The sequence below is a fragment of the Camelus bactrianus genome, chromosome 19 (genome assembly GCF_048773025.1).
Source record: "Camelus bactrianus isolate YW-2024 breed Bactrian camel chromosome 19, ASM4877302v1, whole genome shotgun sequence".
Taxonomy (NCBI): domain Eukaryota; kingdom Metazoa; phylum Chordata; class Mammalia; order Artiodactyla; family Camelidae; genus Camelus; species Camelus bactrianus.
The window spans coordinates 27,738,424-27,755,454 of record NC_133557.1 but is presented as its reverse complement, the minus strand read 5'-3'; the positions used below and the strand labels follow the sequence as shown (position 1 = coordinate 27,755,454).

Here is a 17,031-nt window from a genome sequence, read left to right as displayed (position 1 = left end):
ATGTGCTCCTATTGTGTAAACCTGCCTATTTGTTTCTAGCTGTCAACATCTCATCAACCAAAGATGGTGAACCTGACAATGGTGAAGGCAAAGGTAGAAGTGTTGACCTTACTGAGAACTCACAGAGGAAGACATGGCCGACTTTCAATACAAGAGGCAGATAGATAACAGAAATGTTTAAATATAAGGACGTGGCTATAAACTCCCATGGCAAAGTTGATGAAATAGTCACGGAAATTTCAAGACACAACTGAGTAAAACTGCAGGGTCCAGATGGCTCCCTTTTGGTTCCCACGGCCTTGCGTATTCACATCCCAAAGTAGCAGTATTTCATGTCCTATCCAGCCCAGCTATGGTCAACGCGACGTAGCTAACGTCACCAGTGATACTAGCAAAATGTCATTTCCCCAAACAGAATCCCACACGAGCAGAGAAGGGAGCTCGCTGTGCTGCCACAACATTAATAAACTGGTCACACACTGTCCTGCTTCAGAATCAGCAACAGTGACGGCTTACCAGAAGAGTAAAAAGATTCTGTTCTGCAGAATTTACGCTGCTCAGTTTGTCAGATAAAAAATTAGAGGTGAACAATGGCTTACATTTTTAAAATAGATCAGTTTTATTCCCCTAGTTCCATAAAAACAACGTAAATAAAAGCAATTTGTACATCTTGCTGGTGAATTCACATAAATGCTCTCTCATTCCCTGAACCTTTGATTTCCTCATCCTCTCCAGTTTCTCTGTCCTGCTTTGACCACAGGCCACGGGAGCGGAGTGGAGGTGGGGCCTAGAAGAGAATGCTATGGCTATTTGGTATCATCTGTCTTATTGCTTGCCCTTTCAGTCCACTCACATTACTATGAACATAGAATCAAAGTTTAAGATTTAAGCCCTAAACTTGTAGGAATCCCTGTCGGCTTCTTTGCATAGGCGTTACTTGGGATCTGAATGGTAGGGGGATCGGTGTGCAAAGTGGTTAGGAGCCCAAAGCCAACTGTTTATATAGAGACAGCCAACCCGAGAGTGCCGGGCCTGCCCACGCGAGGAATTACCTTAGCACTGGGGTCAGCATCTTGCTCCGCTGTGTACGCATCCTTGGAATCAGATCTCAGAAAGGCAGTTTCAACTTTAACTCACTGAAACCTTTTGGCAATGGGCTAATTGCTTTAAAAGAGGGAAAAATACGGTTCCACTTGAAAGATCTTGCAAGTGGAGAATTTGTCCACAGGTTCTCATAAAAGCTAACTGAAATAACTGACTGATATGGGTTACTAAGAGCCACCTAGGCAGCTGTCAACAGACAGATCTCAGCAAGACCAGGCCCATCAGTTTATAGTTCCTGTAGTTTTGTGATTGTCGCAAATGTAATTAATCAAAAAAAAAAAAAAAAAAAAAAAAAAAGGACCGGGAGCCAGAAAGATGAAACAGCCCCCCATCCCTGGCCGCAGGGCCTAGCTGGTTACGTGGAGGGGATGGCCTAGGACGCAGAGCCAGCGCTCTGCGGGGGCACAGCCCGGAGGGCAGCAGTCAGGGGTGCTGAATGCCCCAGGAAGGCTGCCTGCTCCTGGCTACTTCAAGAAGAAAGTCTTCATTTGGGTCTGTGTGTTTGATTTTCTATTATAGCTAGAGTCCCCGACAGAACAAGGGGCCTCAGGTCACACAAGCTTTATCTGGAAGACTGGCTCCGTCCCTCCCCAGCTTGTATCACTAGGCATTTGCTTCCCATTCACAGCAAGTGCGCCAGATTTTTACTTTTCAGGAAGTGATACAAATTTTTTTTACATACATAATTTTAACTCAGTTAAAAAAAATATAAGTAGCAACACAATGTAAACATTGTGACAGCAGTTCTGGAATGTCTTAAGTCTGAGATCCAAAGATTGTCTCAGCTTCCCGTATGCAAGGCTCCAGCCAGTGTCATTACTGTGGGACAGAGTTTTCACATTTTACCTCAACAGAGACAAATGACTCCGACCTAGTTTAATGAGGTTTGGGAAAAACCAGCTGAGGTAGGCGCCATCATGTCCAGATTTGAAGGTGTTTTGGGATCAATGAAACACACCAATGATACTTGTTTTCTGTTTTGGGTGTGATGAATGTCGAAGCGCTGATGCTGACTCAGATCCTGATTCCGCACTGTCACGTATTAAATTCTGCTTCCTTAATTGAGCGCTAGCAGCTGTTTTGCAGAATATTGCATATTAAACCGCAGGCAGCCTGACAATAAATATTGGAGGAAGGGGAATTTTAAAAACCTAAAAGCTTAATGAATTGTTGCCCTTTAAGAACTTGAACAAAGATTAGCTCCTGAGGCTTTTGCAGGCAGACCTCCCTCACCAAGATGATCTTCCCATTTCCTGGCTGACAGCTTTGAGATGACACCTCACTGGTGATGTTTTGCTGACATCTCAGATTATGCAGACAAGCCCTATGATGAATAGCATTAGTAAAAGTTAAAACCAGAAAGATTGCAATTAATTGAAACCCTGAATTTTTCCTGGCAAAAGTAAAACCAAAGTTCTCTCTCCATGAGAACGAAGCAATTAGCCCCTGTCCCCACCCACCAAAAAACCTACACCCTAACACCAATCTAAAGCGTGTAATTTAAAAGAAATAGGTTTTCAGGCCCACAGTTGAACAGTTCATCAAGGCTTTGCAGCTGGAGGTTTAAAAAATCCCACTTTCCGAAAATATCTGACAATCAAGGGCACAGAAACCAAGGTGATGCTGATTCTCACGGGTGCGAACAGCTTGTGGATGGCGTAGGCCACCACGAAGGTGCTTGTGCCCGCCGCCATCTTCGACTGTACCAGGGACTCTTTGAACCCGAGTTTAAGCAGGATGGCTGACATGTCCACACCACTGGAGTGGGGAGGCAAACAGACAAAGACAAAAAACGTTTACTACAACAAAGGATTAAGTTAAGCAATCAGTTTGGCTTTAAGAGTTACAGTATTTTTCAAAATGTGATGAAAGTAGCTAAAGTCTCAGGAAAAAAAGTTCTTATTTACAAACAAAAACCAAGTATCTGTTACTGCCAGCAGTCTTACCTTGAAACCACCATGTAAAACATGCCCAAGGAGATTAACGAGAGGCCGATGTGCAGCGACACGCCAACAGCACCATATTCTTGAAAAACCTTTTTCAGCTGCTGCGACTTGCTTAACTTTTTCCCCTCTGTACTGCTGATGTCTCCGCCTGTTGTCACAGTGATTTTTCTGGGGTCCTGCACACAAACCAAAGAAGGGGAGACACACTGGGGAAGGAGCGAGGGGGTAGTGGTCACCAGTGGCTTTCAGATGCACGCGGTGTCCTACTCTCTCCTGTCCTCCTCATCAGCTGGGGCTAATGCCCGCTTAGCCACTAAGGGCAGTGAAAGACTGGGTACCAGGTGTGATAGGCAGATCATGGCCCCAAAGATGTCTAGGTCCTAGGCTCCCGAACCTGTAAACACGCTACTTTACGTGGCAAAAGGATTTTGTAGGCGTGATTAAGGATCTTGAGATGGGCAAGTCATCCTGGATTTTCCGAGTGGGGCCAACATAATCACAAGGGTCCTTGTAAGAGGAGAGAGGGAGGCAGGAGGGTCAGAGAAGCAGATGTGAGAACAGAGGCAGTCAGGTTTGCAGTAACTTGTGCTCTGAGGCAGAGGAAAGGGCCACGGACCAAGGAATGCAGGTGCTTCTAGAAGCCAGAAGGACAGGAAATGGATTCTCCCCGACAGCCACTGGAAGGAACCTGCCGTGCCGACACACTGACTTTAGCCCTGGGAGACCCACTTTGGGCTTCTGGCTTCCAGGACTGTAAGATAATAAATGTGTGTTGTTTTATGCCACCAGGTTTGTGGTAACCTGTTGCAGTAGCCATCGGAACAAAACCCCAGGGCTCCTGCCCTTAGGGGCAACGATGATGCATGCTGAGCACGTTCTCTGAGCCAGGCATTGCTCAGTGCTTCTCTGTCTGCCTTCATCCTCACAACGACCTCTAGGTAGACGCAGCCACTCTTCCCCCTCCACAGAGGAGAGGAGTAGCGCGGGCTCAGAGGGGCCGAGGATTTGGCCCAAAGGCACTAAGACTAGAACCCTGGTGGCCTGGGTCCTCAGCCTGAGCACATGACAGCCCTGCAAGACTCGGTAAAACAAGGCAGTGGGTGCAAAATAAAACGGAGCACAAGCTATATTTACTTCTGGAAGCAAGGTTTATCCCTGAGAGCAGGGCGGGTAAAGGGAGGGTGAGTCCCCGAGCCATCAATACTGCGGCCGGGGTGAGTACAGAAATGATTAGTTGCGTGTGGCGTCTGTTAACATTTATGGAGCACCTACAAGGTCAGGAAAGCTTGGGAGCAACAAAAACAACAACGTTGGATTAAAAAGACAAAACACAACTCCTAAACATGGAGAGTGCCCTTTTAGTCAGAAGAGTTCTTCAGCTCTAACGACAAGCCCCAGGGCCTCTCGCAGGCGATATCTGGGTCAGTCGGCTCCGGGGACTGACTCTGCAGTGGGAAGGCTTCTTGTATTTTTAGCACATGCTGCAGTGAGCCACACTCCAAAGGCCAGAGCAGGGAGCACGCGGCCCGGATTCCCCAGGAGAAAGGGGGAGGACTCCCCAGGAATGAAAATGAAGTGACAGAGGCGCCCAGAGCAGCAGACTCCAAACTCAACAAGGGAGGGGGTCCTTCCAGACCCCTGCTTCAGGAGCCCCTGCTGAGTGGGTGGTAGCTGGGACCAGGCTCATCTGGGGGGGGGGAGGCCCCAGATGCTGCCTTTCTCAGGAGCTCCCAGGGGGCCTGGATGCTGCTGGTCCATTTGTCTAGGTCTAGGCACCCAGCCTCTGATCATACAGATCTGGGGTGAAGCCTGGGCACTGGGATTCGATATCCGTTCCACAGGCGCTTCGAAGTGATCAGCCAGGGTTGCCAGGTAAAGCCCCGCTCGCTCGGTACTCCTGCCTCCCCTGCCCTGCTCCTTCTGCCTTTTGCAGACTCTCCAGGTGGCCTTCCCTTCTCAGATGCACATGCCCTGCAACAGACTGAAGGGACTCCTGCCAGCACTTCCTAAGCTGGAAACACAAACTTCACCTCCAAGAGGCCCTCCTGGACCGCCTCACAGCTGCCTGCCCTCCGCTCTCACATCACCCACTTCCCTCTCTGAGGTTTCCATCTTCAGGACCGTCCTGCTTATAATGCAACAAGTATAACAAATACACATAACAGATAATATAAGCGTTCTTTGCTTGTTTGCTGTTGGCCAGAGGCCTGGAACATGTGCTTCCCGGGAGCAGGAACCTGCTCCCTCTCGCCTGGTTCTCAGCACTCGGAGGGTGAAGGGACAGTCTCTGGCAAGTGTCTTGAGGGGGAGGCATCCAGAAGTGTCGAGATGGAGTGCATGTACTAGGATGTGATGAACAGTTTTAAGTGCAGCATGTCCCTTTCCTCCCCAGGGCATACTTCCACTGCCTCCCGTCCTGCCTACCCGCGTCTCATCCCCCCATTGTATGCCAGGCCCACACCATATCCTTCATCCCTTGTGCTCATCTGCATTGTCCCCGGAGCCAGCGGCCCTGGTGGCCCACCCGTGCCCCGCAATCCTCAGGCCTTGGGCGGACACCCCGTCAGAGCCTGCTGCCCCTCCTTCCATGTGGGCGAGCGGCTACTGCTGTCTGCCTCCTGCCTCCTTTACCCCCTAATGTGACTGTTTTCTTTTTTGACAACACTTGGACCAGAACTCCCAAGCGACTCTTGCCCAAGCTGTGGGCGGGAACGTGAGACCCCATCCAAGGGCCTGGGCCGGTCCTCGTCGAGGGGCTGACCCTACAGAGCAGGAGACAGGTCTACCGACCAGAGGGGTGTGCCTGAGGGAGGCTGGGCTGAGCAGGTTTGGGGGAAGCTGCCTCAGGACAGAACCAGCGAGCAGGTGGCTGCTGGGTTTCCTCTCTGGTCACCCCACGTGTCCACACAGGGAAGACACTGGGAGCAAGAAGGGGTCTAAACCCTGGCATGACCTCAGCTGGGGCCCTGCTGACGTCCCACTCTGGCTGGTGACTCCCAGACGTGTATCCCCTGGAAATGTACACGGCAAGAAGACGCTGGCTGTGAACCAGGAGGCGGGCCCTCAGCAGACACTGGATCTGCAGGTGTCCCCATCGTGGACTTCCGTCCTCCAGGACTGTAAGAAATGAGTGTTTGTTGTTTAAGCTGCCCAGTCTATGGTATTTTTGTAATAGCGGCCTGCAGACTACAGCAACTTTTTTCATTCATCATCATGTTTTCAAGGTTCATCCACAGTGCAGTAGGTATCAAACGTCATTCCTCTTTATGAAGCAGAATTTGATTCAACTGAAATACAAGGTACAGATTCTAAAATTCACTTTGCAGGGCAAGCTGGGAGCCACGGCACATTTCGCCCGACAAAGAATGTCTGCTCTGTCTGGGAGCATGGCTGTTCCTGGTAACCCCCGGGCCAGCGTCTCAGCTGGTTCCATGCAGGACTAGGGCCCGGCTCTGGACTAGCTGTCAGAGTGATGAAGACGCACTGTGGGAGCTGCATGTACGCAGAAGACAAGGCACAAGAGCAGACTATCCGGTTGTCCCCAGAGAAGCTGGGGGTCCCTGAGGGGCCACATTCCGGGCATGGCGAGGAGGGGGTGGAACTCAGTCTTGGATTAAAATTTGCCCAGGATCATCCTTGATTTTTAATCATACACAACAGCTACTCATTTGCCCCTCCTCCCCAAAAAGTTGGCACAAAACTCAGATTTATTACTTAAAAAGAGTCTTTTCATTACTTCTGAACTGAAAGAGCATCTCTTTTGTTCCCAAACTGCAGCTGAGACTGAAAAACAAACAAAACCCCAGGACACCTAGAAGCCTTGGTCCTGGAATTAAATCTCAGTTTCATTAAAGGCTGCTCAGTCTCTTGGAATTAAGTGTTAAGGCCCCGGAGCTAGGGACAAACTCTAGTTCCTCACTGCCTTTAGCTTTGACTTCTGTGGAGTTTTTTTGAATTATGAAAACAAATGCTTAAAAAGGGGGAGAGGCTACTGAAACCCAGTACTGGGGTACCAGGTACCTGAGGCTGATTCTGATAGGCAGGAAAGATTTTTGGAAAGATTTTAGGAAAACCACCGGCGTCCTCAGGAGAGGCCCCTTCTGTTTAGCCGGGCACTGGGCTGAGCGCTTTAAAGGTGTCATCTCAGAAGAACCCTCTCAGCCCGTGATGTGGGCACCTCTGTCGCTCGCACTTTGACAGACGGGAGACTGAGGCTCCGGGAGGAGCTGTGAGCTGGCAGCGCCCAGACGGGGCTCTGTGCTGACCACCTAGACTGCGAAATCATGATGTCCCCCAAGAGCTGAAAGTCCCTAAAGGAAGAGCCTGCTCCAGAACTGCGAGGCTCCCGATGGGGGAAGGGAAGCTAATCAGTCTCCTTTTGCTGGGTCAGCACCCACGCCCTCCCCGCCCACCAGCCAGAGGGCCGCTGGGAGCCGAGGTTCTTTCTGATAAACAGGCCCCGCCCACCTTTTGGCCCGGGAGGCGGCGGTGCAGATGGGAGAACTGCCAGGCGCCGATGCGAGGACAGTCTATCCACCAAGGGCCAAACAACGCCCTGGGGCCGATGATGGGTGACCCCACCCTTGACGATGGCCCAGACAAACTTCATTTCCCCCATCGGTCCCCTCAGCAGGACTGGGTGTAGCTGCCTCTCTCTCGAGAGCCCTTTTCTGTATGGCCTCTATTTCGGCAAAAGGCCTTTGGCCAAAAAGAGAAAAATAAAAAGGCTGCCAGGCTTCCAGCTACAGAATAACCAGTATCTGATTTCAAAACAATGGGAGGGACAAAATACTCAAACACAATGGACAATTTCCTGTCTGCTGGTGCCTCAGTTGGTTTTTAACTTTCTAGAGTTAGAATCTTACATGGACAATTTCTTCTTTTCATCTTGGTAAAAGGAAATCTCTTTAGGCATTGTGAGTCATGCATTTTTCTTCCTAACCCTGGAGGAGACTAAGGCAAAAATAAAGGAATTTTGAGGGGGGTGACTTACAATGAATGGAAACTTTTCAGACATTCATTTCTTCATGAAATATCGCCTTACGTACATACCTGTGATGTATGCTTAGGCACTTCCCTGAATGCATATCACATCGCACCTGCTCTAGTGTCTCCACTAGATCTATAGAGTACTTTCATATGCTTCTGTGTGCGTGCATGTGTGTGATGCCTATCCCCATATTTATTAAGGTACAGAAGGGGCAGGAAGGTTTGAGGAATGAGCCAAAAATCTTGCTCACAAGTTGCTCAGATTGTTTGAAGTGACATCTATTTTCATTCATTCAATAAATAATAATAAACACTATATTGTGTTTACTTTGCACCACTGTTCTGAGTACTTTGAAAATTTGTATTAATATTTATATAATCCTCACAACAACCCTGTGAAGTAGGCAATACTGTTATGTCTACTTAAGCTCAGAGAGGTTAAGTAACTTTCTGAGAATCACACAGGGGTTACTGATCAGAACTGGGATCCAAACCAGTCGAGTGTGGTTCCAAGGCTTTTGTTCATAACAGCTGTGCTGTGTTCCTCACTTATTCATGTCTGCTCTGTGCTGGGCACTGCTCGAAATGTGGGGGACAGAGCAGTGAACCAAACAGACAAAACCCACTCTCGGGGAGACTATGTCTAGTGGGAGGGGAGGGGCAATAAACAAACGAGGAAGACATAAGGGCTGCTGATGTGACAAGTGCTGTGGGCAAATGCCAAGGATGGGGCGGGAGGCAGGGTGGAGGTGGACTGGGAGGGCTGCTGCCAGTTTAATCAATAAGGTCATCAGGGAAGAGTTCCCTGAAAAGGCAGCGAGTGAGTGAGAACTGGTGGAGATGGGGAGGGCGCTGGGGCTGAGAGAGCAAGCCGTCTGCTATTTCCCTTCTGGAAGTGGTAAGTGTAGGCAGGTTAGGCTGCTTTGCCAGGTGACCTGACACTGAATCAGGTTAAGTGAAAAAGGCACACAGGTTTCTCCTGTGTCTTTACCTCCTCCCTCCTCTCTGTTAGAGCAGAAACTCCTTGGTGGGTGTGTCTCTCTGGCACTTAATTAAATGCCTAGTACATTTGGGGACTCCAGCTGGGCACTGTACTTCCTCCCCCTAAAGACCAAAAATGAGGTGCCTGAGGGTAGCCAGGAACAGCCAGCAGCGGAGACAGCGCTCCACCTGCTGCCAGGCCCCATGGGGGAAGTGTTTTCTCAGAGAGATGAGTATCTTTTGTCCTAACTTCCTGTAGGATAGTGATCCCGCAGGGGTCCCACCCGTCTGACAGAGAAGAGGAGAAACAGCACAGCCCTGGGGCCCTAGGACTATGTATTCCCTGTGATGACAATACTGACTGATGCCGGGTATGCACATTATCTCATTTTACGCTCACGCCCTGGTATGTGAATTATTAACATCCCATTTTACAGATGAGGAAACTGAGATGCAGAGAAGTGAGGAATTTGATAGAGACACAGAACTAGTGAGTAGAGAGAGGGATGTGGGGAATCTGAGACCACACTCATCACCACTGGATAATACACTACCACTCGCACATGCACACACCTGTCAGTGCCAGGCTGACAGGGCAGACAGGCAAGTCAGGAGAACATTCCAGATGATGAGCACAGAGAAAATCCATACCCCTGGGGCTGAGCGGGCCAGTGGAGGCACCCAAGGTATCCCTGGTAGTCAGGGAAAGCTTCTGGAAGGAAGGGACAGCTGGGCTGATCCACGAAGAATCACCAGGAGACAACCAGGTGTGGGCGGAGAGTGCTGGACCCCTGAGGGTCCCTAAACTGGGCTCAGGAGGTAGAGACAAGATCTACCACCTGTCAGATGGGGTAGTCGAAGGCAGGGAAGAAGCTTCTCCATCGTGGGGGAGACATGGTAAGAGCATGGGTCAAAAGCCTATGGAATATTCAGGAAGCACTGGCTCCCGCTGGCGTTGTGCTAAGGCCCAAATCAGCTCATGGAATTGTCCCCCAAACTACTGTGGGGAAGGTGCTGTTTTTAGCCCTCTTAAAGGTCAGCACACAGGCTCAGAGGCCTTCAGCACTTGGAGTGATGTCACACTGCTGGTGAGTGGATGGTCGCAGGCAAAAGGACGAAAGGGTGCAAAGCTCGAGGCACTGCTTGTCTCAACTTGTTAGTCCTGGATCTCCAGACTTCACTGCTCACTGCTGTTTTCCTTTAAGGAGGCCCACTTAAAAGCAAAACAAAACTGTAACCGCTATTTTTAAAAAGGATAGTCTGCATGACCATTCTGAATGGCAACCCATTTTCACTTACCATACATAGAAGGAAACCGAAGTGAAACACAATGAAATAACACTGCGTTTCTTATGCGAGTCTTGCCTGAAGTCTGACGGGAAGGCCCGCTCTTCGGGTTACATAAAAGGGAGTGGCAGCGAGTGCTGGGAAGTATTAAAGACAGCAGCACCCACGGAGCCTCTCCTCCGCGCAGCATGACTTCAAAAGGGAACAACTCTAACGGCCAGTCGAGAACGCTGATACCGAGCCCAGGCCCCACCTCCTATTCTCTCGGCTACCACCACAGTACTGGCCGGACCCCTTGGGAACCTGGGGACCTGCCGGAGACTGTGACCTTGGCCAGATCGCCGTACCTCCCTGAGCCTCAGTTTCCCAGGCTGTCAACTGGGAGGATCGCTTCCTTGGTTTGTAGAGATATGGGGTATGCGGACCATGGAGATGTTCGGTCTCGGGCAGCTGCGCGTGCAAAATTCTCCTTCGGTGGAGGTAGACGGGCGATTGGGGCGCCCAGGGATCGGGGCTCCGGGGGAATCGGTGCGGCCCGGGGATCGGGGTGGGGGTGGGGAGGCTTACCTGGCGGCCGTCACTGTTCCCGCGGGCCGCGCGCTGCAGCGGGGAGTGTGGCCCTGGCCCGAGCAGCGGCAGGAACACGGGCGGCGAAGCGCAGGGGGCGGCGGCGCCCAGGAGCCAGGAGGCGCGAGGCCGGACCCGGGCGCCCACTCTGCCAGCGGGGCCCAGGAGCGCCAGCAACCCGGCCATGGTGCGCAGCCCAGCGATGCCGCCCGCGCAGCCGACCACAGAGGGAACCAGCGCGGTGGGCGGGGCCCTCGGGAGCCCTAGCCCGGAGCGGCGGGGGCGGGGCCGGAGCCGGAGCGGAGCCGGGCACCGTTCTCGGCCCCGCCCACCGACCCCGCCCCTCCGGAGCCTGAGCAGCTAGGGCGGGGCCGGAGCTAATGGACGCGCTCCTATTCCGATTTAGCCTGAGAGTTGCTGGGTGGATTCTGACTGACGCATCCTGTTAGTTACAGGAGAGTCAAGCCAGCCCAGATTCTAGAGTGAAGGATGTAGATTCCTCCGACTTGATGGGAAATGACAAGGTCACCTGTGGAAGGGCTTGTGGGATGGGAAACATCTATGAGAAATGCAATCTACTACAGTATTCAACTATTAACTATAATGATGATAATAATCTTTGGTCTCCATGCTGCAGAAGAAGAAACTGAGGTGCAAAGAAATAAAGCCTTCTCTGAGGCTTCTTATCCTCATAAACTTCTCATGCCTGACCCTCTGTAGCATTTTGGTTGAAACTAGAGGATTCAAAGTGTTTCTAGATCTTTTGCAATTTTAGGTAGAAAAGAATTTAACACAAGGAATTGTTGCTTGGAAAACCATTGAAAAAGCTGGAGGAGTGGGCGTTAGGCTGGGCCCCCAGGAAAGACTCTCTGGACAGAGCAACATTAGCCTGCCAGAGGAGCTGTCCCCTCAGCCACCGCCCGGATGGTGGGCATCAGGAGTGGGCCAATGGAAGGAATGAATTCTGGAGGAACTGTCGGAGCTGTGACCCCAGGATAAAAAAACTGCGCCATTGCAGCTGCCTTTCAGCTTCCACAAAACAGGTCACTGGACACTGGAAAGCTGGGTCAGGCTGCTGCCTCTGTCATAACTAACTATCCACACCCACGGGCTGTTGACAACTGAATTCTGCAGAAAATCCCCCCATCTCTGCAAACTTGTTGACCAGCAGCACACAACCCAAACTGCAGGAGAATGCCTCCGCCCCATGTCTTCCTTCAAAACACGGCACAATTGCATCCAATGGCAGAGACAAATTCATATCCAGAAACCTAGCTGCAAAGAGGAGTTTTAGCCTTTCTGCCAGGAAGTTACCTCAAGACTCCTCACCCTGCTCCCACCTGGAGAAGCCCCATATGTCTCACTGGCTGGAACCAAGTCATGTGACACTCTTAGCTGCAAGGGAGTCTGGAATTTGAGGATCTGGCAGAAGAAACAGACTTGGCTTGGATCAGAGGAGGCACAGCGTCTTCCCGAACACAATCAGGGTTTTGCTGGCAGGGAGGTAGAGGAGGATGGCTGCTGGGGGGTGGTGGGTAACTCGCAAGACAGTGTGACAGCACTGTGTGCTCACGCATGGCAGTGAGTATAACACGGAGAATGCATGCGACGGGGGAAGTGGCACAGGTCAGCGTGTGTATGTGAGGGGGTTAAAACCGAAAGGGGCTGAGGTACTGGAGGAAGAATAAAGGATTTTCCTTTCTGGCGGGGGAACTACTTCTTCCCAGTTTCCAAGGGAACACATGGTTAATCTGCTCAGGAGTCCGGGGCCTCGAGGCTACTCACTGTGGCTTGTTTCTCTAAGAATGTGAGACACTAGATTCTGGAGCACAGGCAGACTATTAAAATAAAAAGTGTACCGTGCTGGAGACAAATTGCTATGTTTTCTCCCAGTACATATTCTCTGATTGTACCTGAGTCTTCCTGAGGACAAGAGGGCTTTTATTCCAATTCTCTTTCTCTGTCAGATTCTTCAGTGACTGTTCTAAACGTTTTCTGCCCACCTGGAGTCCTCCCTCCCGCCCTGATGCCTTCCCTCTGAGCACATATTCCCCCTTCCGCCCACGCCTCCTACTTCTCAGGGGAAGCCTACATGGTAACTGATGGTTCGAGCCCCCTCCTTGTTTCCCTCCACCATTCCCCACCTCCTGTCCCTTTTCCCAAAGCAAATCCCACCTCCCACACTCCTGTATCACTTCTTGCCTCTGCTCTGTTCATTTACAGTCGGCATTCATTATTCTGAACACCTGCTGTGTTCCGGGTGCTGTGCTGGCAGCGGGTGACACAGTGAAGGTAAGGCTTTGTTGCTTCACGATCTGGGGGTTAGCATCATGGCTTTGGTGTGATACAGGCCTGGTATAGAATCTTGGCTAAGTGAATCCAACTATCTAAGTCTCTGCTTCCTCACTTGTTAAGAAGTGGGAGTAATAACACCTGTCTCCAAGGGTTCCTGTGCAGGTTAAAGGAGGTAACATGCTTCAGTGCTTGCAGGACTGGGCCTGGTGCAGAGTGCTCAGGAAATGGAAGTGTGGCTGGTGTTTCTTTCTCTTTTGTCTGCCCAGCTCCCTCCTTCTCCTGAAGATGCCCCTTCCTCCCTCGTGTAGTTTATACGAAGCTGTCAAATCTCAGTGCTCCACCTGCCCTCTGGTCAGGAGATGGATGTGAGATCCAGATATTGCCAAAGTACCCCATGTCCCTGGTATTGGTAATAATGAGGTCATGTGGTGTATGTGCATTATAACAAGACTTCTTCACCTGCTCTATCATTAATGTCTTTCCTATTGAAACCATAATTGTGGAGCAGTATTTTATTTCTTTCTTTCTTTAAATGTCATAGGTCTTTTATTTTTATTTATTTATTTATTTTAATTTTTAAATTTAAGTACAGTCAGTTACAGTGTGTCAATTTCTGGTGTATAGCACAGTGTCCTAGACATGAATATACATACATATATTTGTTTTCATATTCTGTTTCTATAAAGGTTATTACAAGATATTGAATGTAGTTCCCTGTGCTATACAGAAGAAACTTTTTAAAAATCTATTTTATTTTACATTTTTTGTTGAGTTATATTCATTTTACAATGTTGTGTCAAATTCCAGTGAAGAGCACAATTTTTCAGTTATACATGAACATACATATATTCATTGTCACATTTTTTTTTCACTGTGAATAAAATCTATTTTTATATATAGTGGCTAACATTTGCAAATCTCAAACTCCCAAATTTATCCCTTCCCATCCCCTTTCCCTGGTAACCGTAAGATTGTTTACTATGTCTGGGAGTCTGTTTCGGTTTTGTAGATGAGTTCATAGTATCCTTTTTTTTCTGGAATGTTATTTAAAAGCTGCAGAGCACTCTATGGTATAGATACTCCATGATTTATTTAATCCAATGTCTTGGTGAGGGATGTTATAGACTGAATGGTTGTGTCTTCAGAGGCAGACAGGTAAGGGTTGAGCGTGGGGCCCTGATAAAGGCATGTAATCTCCATGAACCTCAGCTTTCTTTTTCTGTGATGTGGGAGTAACCACGGGTGCCTCCCTGGCTTTCTGAAAGAATGGAGATCAATCCCAGGTGTGCCCCACAAGGGTGGTATCATTTCCCACATAATGCCCTGGGCACAGAGACCGGCACACACGCTTCCTTCCCGAAGCTATCGTAGTGAGCACGGTGGCCATTATTGTTTGTCTTCATTCACTCATTCCGAGAAGAGGGTGAACAGTGTGGGCTGGAGACAAAGGCTTCGGAGTTGGGGGAGCAGGGCGTAGGGCCTGAGCTGTCCAGTCTACTGAGGCCACTCAGGGAGAGAGATGCTGAGAAAAGCAGTAGTTTGTTGAGGATGGAGGTGCTGACATGGTTTTCCAAGAGTCTCCTCTCCACTGCCTCCAAGGTGGGAACAGGTCACTTAGATCTTAGGAAGGCTCTGGATTAGCTGGCACTATGATGTCTCAGGATTTTTTTTTGTCTGTCTGATGTCTGAAATGGTTGCTAATGAGAATGTCTGAAGTAGTTGCTAATAACGATTCAAAGACTACTGACTCATGTCTCAGAAGCATGGGGATTAACAGGAAATAAAATCAATATCCGTAAAGCAGACCAGTGGCTGCCTGTTCAGTGGGCAACTGTGGAGTTTTTAAAAGCTTAATTGTTTTTTAAAGTTACTGTAATAGGTAACACTTGCTCATTGTAAAAAATAAAATCCAAACGACATAGCCAGTAACTTGGTTTATTCATTCAACAAACACATTTTGAGCATCTACTCAGTGCCAGGCACACAGTCATAAACTAGGAAGGCAAGGTCCCACGGAGCTTATGTTCTATTGAGGAAGAGATGCCAGGGGTGGGGTGGTGGGAAGAATTCAAAACATAATCTCCTGCCAACCCAGAAAAACTTTACACAAAAGGAGAAGAGAAAGAAAACAGTTTTTTAATTTTATAAATTGAAGTATAGTTGATTTACAATATTGTATTAGTTTCAGATGTACAGCAAAGTGATTCGTTTATATATAGATGTAGAAAACAGTTTTATTATTGAATAAACATCAAGCTAGAATGTGATGTAGATCAAGGGCGATTCACTAAAGAGATTGCAAAGACAGAAAACTGAGCAGATGCTACATCCAAAGACAAAAAATAACTAGTTCTCATGTTAAAGGACTTGATGGCACTGTTTGTCACACATTAGATTCATCCTAAATCCACTGGTAATTGGGGAGGCCATTTGTGCTGGTTAATTCTCTTCACCCAAAGGAATAACACACTTCCCATGTCGCCATGACAAGCATGTAATTATAACACAGAGCTAGCCACCTAAGTTAAACCTCACCTGGCTGGGAGGTAGGGCTACCATCTTCCTTGATGTTTACATTTCAAAGAAACAGCTCTCAGACTCTGGACTAACACATTCCTGGGTTGTAAAAACTGACAAGTGGCTTATTTCACCTTTAAAAATGTTTACATACATCTCAAAGGGGCAGAGAAAGAATTTACAAGATTTCTAAAGGAAATGCCCTAAGAAGAGGAGAGCGGGGGTGGCAGGGTTCTCTTCTTTTTTTGCACCAGAGAAAAATCAACTTTTTACTTTTCCAATTTATTTTCAACCTTAGAGAGAAAGCCATTAAACAAATGAGTGTACCCTATGACACCTGGCAGCAGTCAGTCCCACGTGGAAGCCAAGTAAGGGACTGGGGAGCTGGGGAGTGTGACTTTCTATCAGGCAGTCTGGTAGGTCTCCAGGAAGAGGTCTGTGTGCCCAGAGCCTGCAGCCAAGAGAACAGGGAAGCCCCCCAGCAGGAGCCAGCGTCAGCCGCATTTTGTGTGTCCTTCCAGGCAGGTTTCTGTGTGTGAACAGTCACATCTTGTTGTTCTTCTGCTTACTGTTTTTTTTAAAAAATGGGATTATAACATGTGTTCTTCACGTGCTTTTTTTCACCCACTGTCCCATCAAGGACATCTGCCCTTGTCGGTAAATACAGAGCAGCCTAACCTTCCTTTAAATGGCTGTGATGTATTCCCTGTGGAGGTTGTGCAGATGTGGCTTACCCCTTCCCCTATGGGATGGACGTGCGGGGCCTCCTTAGTGGGGTGAAGCCCAGGTTCAAGCTCGAGGTGCACTGCTTGCTTCCTGTGGACACTGGGCAAATTTCTTAACCTGTGCTTCTGTTTCTGCACATGCAATACAGGGACACTCATACAGGGTACATGAGGTGAGGACTGCACCTGTTAACATGTGTGAAGTGCGTGGAACAGCCCTGGCTCCGAGCAGGTCTATCCAGGTGTCGGCTATTATCCTTACAAACTGCATTAATAATTACCGGTTGTTCTCCCATAAGGGTGTATCTGTCCTCTCATTTCCGTCCCCCCTTCTCCCTCCCTCCTCCTCCTTCCTTCCTCTTCAAATATTTATTGAACATCTATGATCTGCCCTCTACTTTGCCAGGCACTGGGTTATGTGAGTGGACGGCCTGGAATGGTCCCTACTCATAGGAGCTTAGAGTTGGGTTGGGCTGATGAACACGTAGTGAACAAGTAGCCAGGAAAGGACAGCTCATGAATCGTGCTGGGCCTGGGGTAATCAGGAAGGCTTCCTGGAGAAGGAGGCACTGGACATCTGAAGGATGCCAAGGAGCAGACATGGAACTTCCAGGGAGAAG

General features: G+C 49.1%; 1 protein-coding gene across 2 annotated transcripts; it reads right to left on the bottom strand.

Moving 5' to 3' along the window:
* Window positions 1–595: 595 nt before the first annotated feature.
* FAM210B (family with sequence similarity 210 member B) lies at window positions 596–11,153 on the bottom strand. Of its 2 annotated transcripts, none has more exons than XM_074347479.1 (3): window positions 10,875–11,153; window positions 3,051–3,256; window positions 596–2,862 (listed from the first exon to the last, which is right to left on the bottom strand). In XM_074347479.1, the coding sequence occupies exons 1-3, from the start codon at window positions 11,058–11,060 to the stop codon at window positions 2,646–2,648; spliced, it is 609 nt and encodes a 202-aa protein (XP_074203580.1). In that variant the 5' UTR covers window positions 11,061–11,153; the 3' UTR covers window positions 596–2,645. The 2 variants fall into 2 exon arrangements, with proteins under 2 accessions (XP_074203580.1, XP_074203581.1); XM_074347480.1 differs by having other exon boundaries at window positions 3,051–3,226; window positions 10,875–11,143.
* Between the last annotated feature and the right edge of the window lie 5,878 nt (window positions 11,154–17,031).

Excerpts from the sequence above, each read along its gene's own strand:
- FAM210B (XM_074347479.1), bottom strand. The coding sequence starts at position 11,060 with ATGGCCGGGTTGCTGGCGCTCCTGGGCCCCGCTGGCAGAGTGGGCGCC. Across the intron at positions 3,257-10,874 it reads GGAACAGTGACGGCCGCCAG|TGTGTCTCCCCTTCTTTGGT; the intron begins GTAAGCCTCCCC and ends CTCCTTCCCCAG. Across the intron at positions 2,863-3,050 it reads TTTTACATGGTGGTTTCAAG|TGGTGTGGACATGTCAGCCA; the intron begins GTAAGACTGCTG and ends TCCCCACTCCAG.